Source organism: Apteryx mantelli, chromosome 10 (genome assembly GCF_036417845.1).
Source record: "Apteryx mantelli isolate bAptMan1 chromosome 10, bAptMan1.hap1, whole genome shotgun sequence".
Classification (NCBI taxonomy): domain Eukaryota; kingdom Metazoa; phylum Chordata; class Aves; order Apterygiformes; family Apterygidae; genus Apteryx; species Apteryx mantelli.
In genome coordinates, this window is record NC_089987.1 from 24,041,001 (window position 1) to 24,057,024 (window position 16,024).

Consider the following 16,024-nt stretch of genomic DNA (forward strand, 5'->3'; position numbering starts at 1 on the left):
TGCGAGGCGACGTCAGGGCGGCCCCGCGCCGGCGATTGGCTGCGAGGCGACGTCAGGGCGGCCCCGCGCCGGGATTGGGCGAGGTTTGCCCGGCGGGGCCGGGGCGGGGCAGGGGCGGGTCGCCCGGGAGACGGCGGGGGGCGGGGCGGGGCGGGGATGGTCGGTGTGTGGCCTCCATCTTTCCGCCGCGCGCCGCGGCGGCACAAAGGAGCGGCGCCGCCTCGCCGCCGGCCCGAGGGGGCGCGGGCGCCGCGCGGCCCCGGTGCGTAGCCGCGCGGGCGCGGGGCGGCGGGGGGCTGCGGCGGGGTGGGGCGGGCGGAGCGGGGGCCGGGCCGGCGCTGAGGGGAAGGGGCAGCGCCGCGCCGGGCCGGGCCGGGCCGGGCGGCGCTGCGGGGGGCGGTGGGCCCGGCGCGCCGCGCACCCCCCGAGCCGGGCGCCCGCAGCCCGGCGGGATCGTCCCTGCGCTCCCGGCCGTTGGGGCCGGGGGCTCCGGAGGGCGCGGCGCTCCCCGCCGGGGACCGGGAGCTGCGCGTGTGGCTGCTGCTGGGCCGGTGCCCGGCGCTTGGTGCCCGGGAAGTCCGGGACGTGGCTGGGGCGAGGGGCCGGGCCGGTGCCCGGCGAGCTCCGGTCCTGGTGTCATGCCCGGTGACCCTCGCTGGCCAGAGTAACGCTTATTTATGCAGGTACTGCCGTGGCTTGTGGTGGAGCAGATTGCATAACTGGAGCTATTTATACGTGCTTAAAAAGAAAGAAAGGAGGAGGGGAAAAACAACAACAAAAAAAGGCAAGGGGCCAAGATCAGCCTCTGTTTTCGTTGTGCTCTGCTGGGCTGCTTGCATGCTTAAATGCTCGCTGAACGCTTTGCATGGAGGCCCCGAGCGCTGAGCTTGGTTTCGATGTAACCTTAGAAGCTTGCCTAAGAAAACTCCAAAAACTTGAATGAGACGGGAGTTTGCTCCTGCTAGGCTCGTGCTCCCCAAAGCTGCTGGCATTCGGCACAGCAAGGTATTCCAACTTTTTAACAGCGCGTCTCGGGTCCTGAGAGATCTTCCTGATACTTCTATGACTTGCAGAACAAGAGCTCTGCTACAGCGCGTTGAAAGCGATTGGGTTTTAGTATACAGAAGGCAGAATGATATGCTTCTCTGCGATCTCTTGGGAGCCAAGAGACATTCAGAAGAATTTTGTTTTGCCCAGGAATACTTTTTTACTAACAGAGAAAGTCTGAATCCTAAAAACTTTATTTACCACTCTTTGGTTTTAAAAACATTTCTACAGAACAACTTTTCTGTTTTACAGGGAAAATATGATGATATTGAGTAAACTACAAAATGCAGTTATTTATCCAGATCTTTTGTTTTGCTTGCTTGGACAATAGATTAGGCAGTGGCACCTTTCCTGCTAGTGTGGTAACCCCATCGTACTGTTTTATACTCTTAGTTTGGTGGTTATAGAACAAGTTTCTTCATTGCTTTGCAATCTATCAGTATCAAACATGCATTTATTTTTAAGCCCTTTCATTCTGTCCTATTGGTCACTGTTTCCATCACACACATCTTTGTTTTTTTCCCTCTAATTTTTTATTGCTAATCCTTAACTTCTGCCATGTATCAGTTGGTACCATATCCTTTCTGGGTACATTCCCGCTGCAAGTCCTGAGTGTCAGGGTTTTCTTCTGTTTTGTTATTGCTAAATCTTACTCTGAATCTCTCAATAACCACCCCAGCCCCAGAGTTCATTTTGGTAGTCAGTCTTTTAATTTATCAGCTTTCCTCATGCGACGAGACTTTGGCTCATGTGGAAGTACAGTCATGAGAGCTGTCTTTTTCTCTAAATATATTTAACTGTCTAGGCATCCCACTGTTTTCTGTATTTTTTGTTTATTTTTTTAATGTCTGTGTCGGTATATGCATTCTTCAACATAAACAAGGAGGGTTTTTTTTCCGAATTGGCAATAGTTTTGTCTCAGGTTTTTCATCTTTGTCTTTTGTCTTCCAGTTGATGCATTTATTTGGTTTGTTTTTGTCTTATGGTGATCCTCAGTTCAGTTCTGCTTTACTCATAAATACATTTGTCGTCTTCCTGTCTACTGCAACTCTTCCCCTTTTACTTCTTAGTATTAAAATCTTTCCTATTGCCTTGCTAAGCTGAACAAATTTGTTTATGGTGGGTATTCTCATCACCCACAAGCAATCTGAAATACTCTTATCAGCTACTTGTCTCCTGCTGCCACTATTTTGGACTCATTTATTTAGCTATCCATTTCTGGAGGACCATGCATTCTTAAAACTTGTTGTATCATTTTAGGAGTCGAGGATGCTGTTAGTGTATCTTTCTTCTAGATTTATCCAGCTGCAAAGAATTGATCTGTTCTTTGCTCTGGTCTAAATCTGGCCTGTAATTCGGCAAGTGCTTTTGCATATGCCTTTGTTCTCCTCTGCCCGAGCCCACTCAGCAAGAGAATTCTTCTGTAGTCTTGGCACCCAGTTCTGTTATTCTTCCTTTAGGTCATTACTGTTATTGCTTTGTGCCCCATTCACTGCTATTTGTTCTCATTTGTAAGTCTGGTTGAATAGGCTGTGTGTTGCCTTTACTGTATTTTTTCAAATGCTTGCAGCACAGCTGTAGCTGCATGACTGCTTCTTGCTGTCTTTCCCCTTTTCATCCAAACACTGTCTTGAGGTCCCTGCTAATTCTGGCAGTTTTTAGCATCTGCTTTCCATCGCTTTATGGGAAGCTCCTCCAGGATATTTTAATGTAGTGTTTTGTATCCTATACAACTCCTGTAGTTACTCTTGCTATTGCTTATTCTTCGTCAGCTTAGTCTCAGTTAGTTACCTACTTTTAGATTGCTGATATCTCTGGATCAGATACTCTGCTCTGTCTCCTTATCTTCAAATATAGTATCTGGGTGTGTTTGAGGGAAAAGAGGGTTATTGTTTTCTTTAAGGCTTTCACTTTCTTTTTTTGTTTGTCTCCAATGTATGGTATTCAATTGCAACACTTCATCTGTTAACCACTTTAGTATCCTGCTCTCTGGTCTCGTGTTTCAATGATGTTCAGTGGCTCTCATAATCCCACTCTATGTTGTTCTCTCCCCTCCCCCCCCAATTTTTCCTTTTTCTTTTAGAAGGGATAGGCTGGTTTCTGCACAACCACGAAGAATACTGATTATTTTTACATCAGAGGTCTTGGCTCTCAGCAAGTTTTGTTTGTTGTGAGCCTCATGGATGACCATGCTAATTTATGGTCTGAAATAAATTACTTGTAGTCTTTTGATTTCTATCTATAAACTATGGCATCTCTCTTATTCTGCCCATCAGGTGATATCAAAGTCCATTTCCCATAAGCTTTCTTCTTGAAGATTAAGGAGGAGTAACATGGAAGATATTTAGTAGCCAAAGCAATAGGTTAGTGATAAATGTGGTGATTTGTTATGGAACACTTATTGTTCTGTTACTTTAGGCTTCCGTGTTCATGTTTCCTTCCCCATTAAAAATCTCCCGTAGCTGATAATGCGTTGTATTTTGAAACATCTCCTGTTGCTCTCTTCAGGTCATTTACACGTTTGTTGATATCTTCACAAAATGGAGTGGAGCTCTGCACATACACTGTGACAGGTCCCTCTCAGCCTAGAAGTAGCAAGTTAAAATACTGTCACCTGGTAGTAGAATTGAAGGTGAGCTACAGTGATGAGGTTTGTTCTGTTCTGCTCCCTTGTCAGTATGTTGTGTTCAGCATTTTCAACTCTATATTATACTTTTCTCCTGAAATGGTGATTACTCGGTAGGTTTTGAAGTCATTTGTCTCTTTAAAGTAGCACAGGCAGATATACTGCTCTTAGGTTCATCGTCTCTCAAGTATCTTATTAGAATTCTGTCTTGTCATTTTGTGCTTTACATTTCCTTGCATCTCGATGACTTGCTTTGTTTTTCCTTCCTGATTTGTATGCAGTGACTGTAAACTTGGTGTGTTGTGGCAGCAGTTGTGCCAGCATGATCTTTATTTCCTTTGCTATTCTTCATTGTATCCTTGGGGTCTAAGATGAGTCAAATGTTCAAGCATGACTCCTAGATTTTGTGACTGACCAGTGGATCATGATCTATGTTTGACTGTGCTTGTAAGTTATTTGGTACCACGTTCTACCATTATGGTGGCCGAGCTTGTGCTTCAGAAGTTTTGCCAGCTCTGCCATGGGGACTTTGTATATTGATAGGTCATTTTGGGATACTCAGGTGTACCACTTCTTGTTTATTCATGTATGTTTATTAATGAGGGTTCAGTGACTCACCATGATCAATGACCAGAAAGCCATCCCTTTCCAGATACATCTTTCCCCTTGTAGAAGTAGCAGTTTCTAAGCGTGCAACACACTTGCAACTGTAGTTATTTTTCTCTCAAGGCTTTTTTGCTATGGAAACACTTCATTTTGACTTTAAGTTTCTGAACATTTTGGGTGTTTTGCTGGACATAAGGAGAAGGACCAGATTTGGTGCCATTTTGAATTAAGTATGTTCTGGTATTGACCTGGCTTTTTGTATTGCTTGTTTCAGTACATGTGTACTAACTGATATTAATAGAGTTGAGTCATGTAGTTCACAGGCTGCCCTCTAACCTCTTTCAGAAGATTGTACGGTTTGTGCGTATATTTTATCTGACTGCAGGCAGAGTGGGACATGGAAAGTGATCTTGAAAAAAGAAAATCCAGCAGGTGCCCTACTGTTCTCTCTCCTAAAAACAAAGCTGTCTTGTGACATGAAGAAAGTTTAAAGTTCTTCATGACTTTTAAAAATGTTCGTCTCTTTATAATGGTAAATAATACAAAATGACAATGCAAAATGATGTATTTGCACTCTGGAAAACTCTGGTTAGTGTGTCAGCAGTGGTGTAAAAGATTTAAAATTTGAACAATGGGAGAGTTTTAGTCTGTTTAGAACTTTAACCCCAGTCTATCTTTGAGACATTTGGCAAAATAATATCTAAATATAATTGTCCAAAAAAGCTTAAATTGTAATCCTTTTGAAATTCCTCAAGAAGCTATTTAGGAAAAGTCCAAAATTACAGTGACTCTCGTTCTTGATATCATCATTATTTTTGAAAGCTTCTGAAATGATGTTTGAGCCTTCTGCCTTTTTTGACACGCATCCATAATGAGCTAAAATGGGCACACACTTTCATTTAAACCATTTTTAGACTGCCTTTTGAAATGCACACACACCCATCTTCTGTCCAGTTCCTAATCTTCATTCACGTAGACTGTTCCTTCTCGCAGGCAGTTCCCTTTGCTCTTCTCAGCTGCAGGCCAACTTCTGCCGAGTTTCATCATACAGGCCCAGGCCTCAAAGATACTATGTTGCTATAAGCTTTGTGGAGAAAAAAAAAAAAAAGGCTACTGGACAGCGGGATCTATATTCTCAAGCGAAGGGCTGCAGTGTGAGCTTTATTACTTACTAGATGTCAAAAAATCCACGTGGGAGCTCAGTCTGAGGAGACAGATGTTTGTGAAATGTGGTGTCACCGGTTTTGCTGCTCACAGAAATGCTTCTATTATACATGACCATCTACCCAACATCAGGGGCTCTTTTGGAGTATACTTTGCTGGTAGACTTATAGTGGGGCAGAGAGTAGAAGGTCCTCAATCCAGGACCTAAACAGACAAATGGGGAGAAATAAGGTTGCATTCTTGTTTTTTATGGGTGAGATAAGGAGTTCAAGTGACCTGCCCGGAGCTGTGTGTGAAGTTCTACAGAGTTCAGCCCCAAAACCCTGGGGCAGGGATCACGCTTCCTCTGAGTGCCTTTAAGGCCAATTTGCTAACCTAGTGACCTACATGTTATATTTGGCTCAGGGAGCAGTCTTTGGAACAGCTGTTATTGTATCCACTTACAGGAGGAAAGAGAATTGGAAGGACATCTCCCACTTTCTCTATACAGTCCTGAACTTAAAATAGTGAACAACTGCCATCTCTCCATGGTTTGCAAGGAAGGTCGCAAAACTGGCTTTCAGCTACTGTCACTGAAGGCTTGGGCCATCCTCTGATGCTACTTGAATTACCGAGAAGTGGAAGGTTCCTTGGCCTGCTTCCTGCCACCAACGTTATTTTTTCATGTTTGAGATGATAGCCAATGTCACAAAATGACAAAAGTTGGTGCGGCTGAGAATAGGAGGTTCTAGACGCTGTTTGCTCTGTGATTTGCTATCTTAGGCAGTTGTCTGACAACTGACAGTGCAAGCTTCCAACTGAGACGTCGCTGAATTTTTCAGCAATGTTATCAAAATCCTTCACACATCCAGAATGTTTCAGTGTATTTTCTGCATTCGTAATAGCTTAGTCATACCATTTAGCTGGGCTCATTTCTGTGGTCTAGACAAGGAAACTGTTGTGCCTTCTACAGAGTGCTGTAGCTAATCTTTCGCTGAAAACAAGCCACAGCATTGAACACAGATCTAGGAGAAGCAAAAGGCAGGAAGCTCTAAGGTTAGTTTACGGACAAGAAATAGCAGAACCCTGGGATTTCACCATTTCAGCTCAATCGCACAAAGCTGGCGGTTTACTGACAAACCTCTTCCTCCAGCAATCTTTACTTGTAGCATCTTTCTATAGGCAGCATTTTGATTACTCAGCTGCCCCTGTGCAAGCATAGCCCTATAGCCTGTTTCTGTGGTAGGACTACATTATGGGACCATGTTTGAACTGCTCCATCTCTGATTGTGTCCGAGTGCTTTAGTAGTTTATTTTTTGCTAATGGATGAAGTGCCTTAAACGAGATGCATTTCATTGTAATAAAAACCTGCGCATCAATGAATTGACCTCTCTATACTTTGAGAAAACTTTTTTTTGAAAATTTGAAGAAAACTGGATAGTAATACAGGTAAAATATTAATCTTTCTGGAATGGGCTATTACTAATTTCCTTAAAAAAAAGTCATTGCTGGCTTGAGATTTTATTATTATTATTATTATTATTAAACAATTCTGTACCTCTGCTTGGTGCTCAAAGGAAAGAGTCTCCATACTTTCCTCCCAGCATTGTCTCTGTTCTGGAATTTCTTAGGCCTTTGTTTTGAATCCTGATGTCTTGAACTTTTTTTGTCAAAATTAGGAAATTCCTTTATTGCTGACAAAGTCTGAAGCTTTAAGGGGGCAGTAAGGACGATTAACCTGAATTGATCAAGGATTGATTTCTAAGTCTCTGAAAAAATGTCCAAATGCCAAAACTTAATATGGTGTAGCTAATCAATTTTATTTAGTGTGCCTACATTGCTTCAGTTTGCAGGGCTAGTGTTCCTGGCATTTGCAGGGCATTATCCTTATCTTCCTGTCACTTCTGGAACAGTGGATTATACTCTGCTCCTTGATCAGGTGCTGAGTCTAATACAGCTCTACAACACCAGCCAAATCTCTCCTTAAACTTCCCTAGAGCTTTTGGATACCACTGTTTGTTAACAAAGATCATTGTCTCAAAAGAAGTATTCATCTGCCTCAAAACTTAAGAGCAGAACCTCTCCTTCTATATTTGTCTTTGAAAAGAAGTAAAGACCCTCTACAAGTTGGGGGATAATGAATCTGGAAGTCAAGTTCTGGTTTATTGATACTGGTGTTGAATAGGTGGTTGAGACTTACTAAGTGCTGAAAGCAAAACTAAGGTTTCTTTTTTTTAAAGGTCAGGGTACAAAGGACAGTTCCATCTAAACAATCATGAGAAGAGAAATTATGAGCTCAGAGAGAGGAAGCTGGGAGGCGGTGAGTACTCTAATTTCTATTTCGGAAAGAGCTGTAACAGAGCAGTCCCTGGTGTTTGAAGAACCCTGGGGACAGGTCTCTCCTTAACTACAGATAAGGCAAAACCTGGGCAGCAGCGAGAGGGCAGTACTCTCTCCTGTTGCTACTGTGTTTACCAGTCCTACTCTGGAGACACTAGCTTAGATTAGAAAGTGAAGTTCACTTAAATCCAGATATTAACTTTAGCATTCCTGTACCAGTTTAAAAACAGATTCTACATTAGACCAGATCCTTCAACTGCTACCTGTTTTGTGACTAAACTAGGATTACTTACGAGAGAAGATTGCAGGATTAAAGCGCAGACTGTTGGATGAGCTCTGTGCAACTCTGGGGGTTTCCACTGACAGGTGCTTGGGCCAAAGCTGGATACTTTGAGGTATGATCTGTCTCCTTCCTTCTCTGTGAAACAGGCACAGGTCAGTCAGCGTTTGGATCTTGATGCCTTTACTATGATTAGCAGAAAGGAAAAGGACTGTGGCAGTGGCTTTGTACTGCAGATGATAACACATTGCAAATGCTCGTTTCCCATAGAATTTGAACGCTAGTGTTAACCTACCAGGATTTTTTTTAAGGAAATTAAAAAAGAAAAAAGAATTAGGGGTTTGTTTCAGATTCCGCAGTATTCCGTAGTTGAATTATTATATGCAGAAGAATCAGCACAGAGTCAGCATTTAATCGCTCATCCTGAAGCCTGCAGTCCACTTTCTTGCATATGCTGCTTGGTAACCGCAATGGAAGCTAAGTGGCTGTTTCTCTTTAGTTACACAAGTCTTTCACCTGAGAGGTTTTACTTCTGTTCTCGATGTGATCTCAGAAAGTCCCAACTTCACTTTTTAATTGTATTTATTTACTGGAAGTGCTTGCTTTTCTTCCCCTGCTGCAGTCATTTAAAAATGGAGATCTTCTCTGTGTTATGAAAGCCTATATTTGCCAGCAGCTGTTTTTTCCCTCTTATGTCTATAACTAAGATGATTAACTTTGAGCAATTCATAGCTGTATTTCCTTCTCTTGATAGTTCGAACTTTTCATCTGAGTGCCATCACAAGTATTTCAATCCCTTCCTTTTTAGGGGCATCATTTCTTTGGGAAAGAAATGCTCAGAGAATATTTCTAATTATTTATCTCCTTAATAGGAAATTGCTGTCCAAAACTCTTCTGGTTTTTCATTTGAAAAGCCACCAGCATTACTGTGTCATTTGCAGCCTGAGCTACTGTGTTACTCTGAGACGGGAAACATGTTACAGGCGCTGGAAAAGCGGTTTTAGTAGCTGAAACTTTCTTCACTCATTTATGTGTATGAGTTTCTTGTTTGCTTGGCAATATGCTCCCATTTCATGGGAAGGAGAGGCTTTTTCCATCATGAAGCAGTATTATGGTTGACCGTAACCAAATATTTGAGGGGATGAATCACTGATTCCTGGGCTGTGTCTTACAGAGAAAATGAGACTAATGCCATTTTCAGCTGACTTCTCCATTGGCGTGTGCTGTCAGATGATTGAGATGAGGCCGCTGTTGGGAAAGCTGGGTATCAACGCTGCCAGGCACCTGTAAATGCACTCAAATAGTGTCCACGTTCGTGACTGATGCTTTTTCCCCTTAGGCTTCCAGCTGTGGAAGATCAGTCAGCTTGTAGCTCCTTTACATGCCTTCACATTTCTCTCTGCCAGGAGACCAGTACGATTGGGAAAGTGACTTGTTCTGCTGTAGTGGGAACAGTCACGAAGGCTGGTGGATATATGCAGGGGTTTTGTGTTCTCAGTCGTGGAAAGTTTCTGCTGACAGGCTTCAGGAGGGCCTCGGCAGTTGCTTTTCTCCCATTTAACGGAGGTGTTCCGCTCAAAAGACATGAGGCTCACATGGTTTCTTTAGGGCAAAATGTCCTCAGAGCCCTGCTCCTGGCTGCCAGCTGGGGCGTGCGTGCATGCCTGGGCAGTGGCTTCTGTGCGCCTACTGCAGGTTGTGGAAGAGAAGGTGTCAGACTGCTGCTCTCACCCGTTTTAGCACTACCTGTTTAGAGTAAGATTTGAAAGGAGAGAGATTAGTTTCGGATTTTTTTTTTTGAGTAAGAACTTATATTTAGATCATGTGTTTGGCAGCTTATTAGTCCTGCATCCCAAAATAGCATTTGATGGTCAAAATCCAGAGTGAGTGAATGACTTGGCCTGTTGAGAAGCAAATACTGAACTCTGCCTTTACTATTTCTTGTATTTAAAAACTTGGGATTCAGCTTCTTTTAAAATAGCATCAAAAATAAAGCAAAAGCATCAACACTTTTATAAATGCAGCTGCTTTTGTAACCAGTTTTTATAGTCTCGTTATCACTTTCTAAATTTACCTAAGAATGTTCTTCAGGCAAATGTGAAACTCTCCGGAAGGAGTGGGGCTTTCTAGCATTTAGGAATATCTGACACAACATCAAGCTAATAGTGGAGAAACTGCTCACAGCTTTTAACACAGAGGGTTTTTTGCTCTCTGTAGTGCAGCTTAACTATTGCTGACATATCCACTCGCAGTTGTTTCACACGAGCATCTTTGGCTCTGTTTTGACTTGCACAAATTGTTTCAGAAAATGGTGTTCTTTTGATGTCCCTGTAGTCTCGACAAGAAGGGATAGGTTTTTGGTTTTCCAGTGGCCTTCCAGGGAAGTTTGTTCTTACTCTTGTTTTGATGCTTAGGTGGATCTTAACTCTTAACACAGTTGTGTTAATATCATGTCATAATGTCACATCAGTCTTTAAAAACTGTATCATCGGGGAATTTGGTACAATTTGTGGCTTTTACCTTTCACATTTTAAGAAAGCTAGTATGCTTTGGTTAACACTTACTCGTGGCATTATAAAGAAACACGGCTAAATTTTAAAAATGGTTGCTGAGACTCTTAGCTATGTAACTACTGAAAGAAGATAATGGATTATGAAAGATTAATTCTCTGCCTTAGTTATTTTTTAACAGCAATTGACTTCTTTAAGTGTCTGCTGTCAGGTAAGCTGGTAAGCTTACCTAGACCTAACTCAGTATTGTTGTTCAGATATTCTTGATTTGTTCTCTGTTTTTCTTTCTTTTTTTTTTTCTCTCCCTCTTTTAGGCGATTAAAGTCTTTTTAGAAGTGCCTTTTTCTTGTTTGAAAACATAGTTTGTATCGTGGAAGACATACCTTGACTAAATGGGTGTCCCAATTAGGTGACTGTCTCCCATTGCTTAAACACAATTGATTTTTGCGTGGGAAGAAATATTTTGTCCTTTCTTTTTCTTTGTGCCATTGTGAAATGCTGCAGAGGCAGAGAGAGGGACTATGCTTACCTGTTTAACTTTTGTATTTCCCTGTTCAATCCTGCAGTTGGCCCTGAACTAAAATTTGATGAACAAAACTCAGTCCTCTTTATTTTCAGCAATGACAGTGATGGAGTGGGAATTGGTACTGGCAAACTAATGCTAAGGCCATACTTCGCTATATGGTTGTAAAGCTGTGTATAATATACCACCTCAAATACAGTCTAGTACATCACTAGATTTTTCTTAAAAAAAAAAAAAAAAAAAAAAAAAAAAGTTAAAATTCCTCATTTTCCTTTGCACTTCAGAACCTATCTCTATGCATTTTTACTCTGTCCAGAGAAGGCTTGCTTGCAGGGTTGATCTATAGCAAGCCCTTTCTGTAGCTTATATTCCAAAGTGTTTAGTCTTTCAGTTTTAGTTCAAGGCTTGAAAATGAACTCTTTTGGCTATGGCTGACCTTGATGCACAAATGAACATGGTCAAACTCAGCTGTTTTACTGAATAAAGGGAGTTTATCCTGTTGTTTCTCTTCTCTTTATCTAATCAACTTATATACTGTACTTGCTTTTATTTTCTGCTGTCACTACTTGAGGGTGATCTGGAACCGATATTAATGTTTCCTTTTTTCTTCCTATAAGTAGTAATTTGAGGGGAGGAATCGGTCACTGCTCTGTATTTTCTGTAGCGTCTGGAATACCAAGGTTGTGAAAAAACAGATTGGGTTTTCTGTAGCTGTGTTTAGTCCTAAAACTAGTAGGTGGCAAATTGCTTTTTGAAGTATTGACAGAACTTTCCCCCGTAAAGGCTGAATGTAGTTGAAAATAAAGCATGACACAATGTCATTGCAGGTGCATTGAGGAGGTGGAATATGTCTGTCTTGGAGGCAGTTTCCAAGTGAATTGTTCTTTCTTCTCCTTCTGTCTTCAGGGACTCTTCAGTGTAGTTTCTCAAAGTGAAAGCAGAGTCAAGTAGAATGATTCACCGCCCAAGATAAAGGCTTATATAGTGCTGCTTTTCCGGATACAACTGCCTGTACGCCCTAGGGAAGTACAGTCCATTTCTGTTACAGCACTTTACTGAGCAAGTCCCACTGTTCCTGAACCAACTTAACGGTGAGTTGATCCTAATCACTTGTTTTTAATAATGCTTTCAGTTGTGAACCATAAAGCCTTGGTTTCAATGATCATTTTTTATCTTGACTTAGCTCTCTCTTGTTTTCTTAGGCTGGTTCCTACTCTTTGCTAATCACTAAAATACTGCTTTTTACAGTCAATTTGCACCTGGTTATCAAAACTGACCAATCATAGTGTTAACATTTTTATAAAAAGTTACAGAACAGGTTAACTAAATCCAGGTTCTTAATGTTTAACACATTAATAATGCAGTTTTACGTTTTAACGTTATGTTAATAAAATAGCCTTAAATGATCTGGGTACATGCATATTCTTCCTCAAAAAGACATATTTTGCATTTAAACGAGGGGTGTGTGTGGTGTTTTTTTCGTTGTTGTTTTTGTGGGTTTTTTTGGTAGCTTTTAAGGTTATTTGGGCTAGACTGGTTCTAATCTTACACAATTTCCTTTAAGACCTATGGAATTTGTATGACACCCTGACATCTACTTTTTACTGACTGACTGAGAAGATAACATAATATCTGTATTGGTTCAGACAAAAGGACTACTGAGCTTGGTGTCCCACACCTTCTTGTGGTCCAGCTGCTTAGAGAATAAGCCAAGCATATTGTGATATTAAAACTCTTTTAGCAATCCGTGGTTTAGGGATTCCATGAACTGAAAATCTTGTATTTTTTGCATTTAATATCCCCTGAGGGATTTTTTTGCTAGTTAACCTTCACTTAATTTCTTAATATTGAACTCTTCATTGTACTACAAGAAGATAACCTACTTTGAACCTGCAGAAGAGTCTGAGGGTTTGCTGGAAGTGCTTTCCCGGTGACAGCTATCCATTCAGAAACTTGATGTTATGCTTGCTCATATGACCTGTGTCTGGCTTCCCAACTAATGTTATTATGGTCTTGCCTGAATGGCAGCCAGCTATTGCACGGTTGCCAGTTGTCTCAGACGGGAGGGGACATTTCATATTTCAAAGGTGGCAACTGTCTTTGACTTTCTTTTAAAAGTAAGGTGCTATGTTTGCTGTTAAGTAGATGGCTTAACTAGAAATTATGACAAATATCCTGTAATGAGTTATTAGTATTTTGTATCTTAAATGTTAATTTTAGATTCTTGAAAGAATAACATGCATGTAGTCTTAAAAGTTACTTGTTCATTCTGACATTATAGAAGTGTGAGAGTAGTGACATGCTATCTATCTTTTGTAGGGCATTTCCCCCTTTTAGTTGAGACTTTATATAAAGTTCTGTAGAAATATAGCTGTCTATGCCTTGGAGAAAGAACTTGTAATGAGGTTGGGTTTTGAATCCTTTTGCTATTGCTAGTCTTCTTGATTCAGCGATTAGTAGGGACTGTCCCACAATCCCAGTACTAACGGGCCTGTACTTGATCCAGACTACTTGCATTAAGAACGAAAAATGACTGAATTAGTCTTGGTTCCCAAAAAGGGAAGACTGGGTTGATGCTAGATCCAAAGAGGTATGCAACTTGCACAGAAAACACCCCTCTCAGCATCCCAACAGTTAAGATTTGTAGGTATTAAAATCTGCATCTGCAATTCCCATTTATTTCAGGGTCAGTACTTGGAGCATCTTTGGGTGAGATTCCAGTTGATGTAGGCACATTCCAAAAAAATCATATTTATGCACAAATGGACTAAACAGCCGGTTCACTGTTAAGTCTATTGTTTGTTGAGGTAGCCACAGCTGTACAGAAGTAGTCTCATAGTTGTGGCCTGTTTTGCAGAGTCTGTTTGTGAGTGATGCTGACTACTCCTGATGTGAAATGAGAACCTTAAATGTTCAGTCTTTTAGTTGGGTGGCCTGAACAGTATCTCTCTATAGAGGATAAAGGAAAAAATCAAGCTGTGGTTTGTGTTGTAGGTATTGCTACTTGAAGGGCGGCAGTGTGCTAGATTTAAGGGCAAAGGTGTTCCTTTGCATCCAAAAATCTTGGAAGAACTGGGAAATAATAGGTAGTGTTGATAGGAATAGTGTGTGTATGTACTGGGGGCAGCTACACAGTGAACTCCCTACTTCTCCCCCCCTCCACTTCCTCCTCCCCTCCAAGAGACTTCAGATGCCAACCTTGTTTCCTAGGTGTTATATGCACCAAGACTGACTCTGTTTACTAAAATAGAAATTTTTGTATTATTCAGTAAAAGAAATAACACTGACTCTTGTTTTGGGTTTGCTTTTTCAGACCTGCTTCTGGATGACCAATGTGTATTTTAGCTGATAATGTCGGATACTAAGTCTCCAACTTCCCATTCATTCCAGCTGGTAGCAACGCATATAATGCAAAAATCACAATTCAGGATCATACAAATATTACTGTTAAAACTTTCTAGATGATTGTAGTTGCTTTGGTTGTGTTCTATGCTAGCAGAAGCCTTCTTCGAGGTTTACTGCTGACTCTAGAGCACCACGTTCCCCATTTACTGGGAGCCTTGGGGGCTAGCAATATGGGAAACTCCTGTGTTTGCCGAGATGATAGCGGAGCCGAAGACAATGCAGAATCTCAGAATCGGCAAACGGAGCACAGTAGAGCACATGTACCTGAAGCAAGAAGCCACCCAAGGGACCCTGTCCGGCCACCCAGGAGGGGGCGAGGGCCTCATGAACCAAGAAGGAAAAAACAGAATGTGGATGGGCTGGTACTTGACACACTGGCTGTAATTCGGACGTTAGTAGATAAGTAAGTACCTCCTCACGGAATAATTCAACCTGAATGAAAATACCATGTTCTTGTCTTCTCTCAAACTGTGACTCCATCCTCTCACCGATCTACACCTGACCCTCCCCGAAGCAGCAGCGTGTTTACTCCTGGAGGCTTAGGCGAGGAGCACCTTTCCTAGGTAATAGAAGTAGCTCCTGAGTGCCCAGGTACAGACTCTTCCAGGAGTTGAGGAGCTTCTTACAGTTCCTGTATGGGCCTACACCCAGATGGGATGAGGAGTGTGCTCAATATTTATTACCTGGCATAGATGCACAGTTAGGAAGCAGCAAACATGCCAGAGTTTGGGAACTTCTGTCCTAAAAACTGGTTCTTCTGTAAGATTTCTGTTTTCAGGCTGTATTTACTTCTCTGGAAATGGTAAAGCAAAACTAAGAGCTTTGATCTCTGTTAATTTGTATAGACAGACTGAGGTTTTCTTTCCAGTTATAAGTCTGACTACTTTTTAAAGACTGCATGTTGCGACTGTTCAGCTCATGATCCCAGTATTGCATTCCTTGCATGCTCAAAGCATCCACTGAGGGTGTGTGGGATATTTATGGATTCATCCTTATTTTTTGTTTTTGCATAGCTTTCTACAGAGCTTTAAAAGGACCTCAAAAGTGATGGAATAAGTTAGCTCATCACCTTTTGGATTAGATGCAGGTTAGGAATTGGAAAGACCAAAACAGGAGGAAAAGGCACTATTGTACCTTCACAGCTGGGATTTGAGTTTAAGCTGGATGAGACTCGGGATAAATGAGCCTTCATTCATATACCGGCATGGTGGATCTGAAATGTGCCTGCAGGAGGAGTTTGCCTTGCTGTTGTAAAATGCTTTAAATGGAAATACCAGGTCAACTGTTTTGTCTGAAAATTTAAATCCAAGACAGTATTTTCAGGGGGCTGTTTGTTTGTTTGTTTTTTGTTGTCTGTTTTTTTTTTATCAGGGTTTTGTGATCTGTCTTCATCAAAATAATCTCAGATTTTTTGAGAATCTCTCCGTTATCTCGCATGCCTTCCCCTCTGCCCTCAGTTCATCTACTTAAGCCATTTAACAACATTTTTGTGTGTAGCTGATCCTGTTCCTGTGGGTTTTGCAATCAGTTTTGTAATCTTGTA

General features: G+C 41.7%; 1 protein-coding gene across 2 annotated transcripts in view; it reads left to right on the forward strand.

The window, feature by feature from the left end:
* Positions 1 to 188: 188 nt before the first annotated feature.
* RSPRY1 (ring finger and SPRY domain containing 1) overlaps positions 189 to 16,024 on the forward strand; it is a 42,279-nt gene continuing 26,443 nt past the window's right edge. Inside the window, exons 1-3 of one of the 2 annotated variants that reach the window (XM_067302764.1) lie at positions 189 to 262; positions 11,983 to 12,167; positions 14,390 to 14,884. In XM_067302764.1, the coding sequence (XP_067158865.1) occupies positions 14,538 to 14,884 (347 nt within the window). In that variant the 5' untranslated portion in view covers positions 189 to 262; positions 11,983 to 12,167; positions 14,390 to 14,537. Of the gene's footprint in view, positions 263 to 7,899; positions 8,159 to 11,982; positions 12,168 to 14,389; positions 14,885 to 16,024 lie in introns of those variants that run through there. The other variant, XM_013948649.2, reaches the window with a different exon arrangement.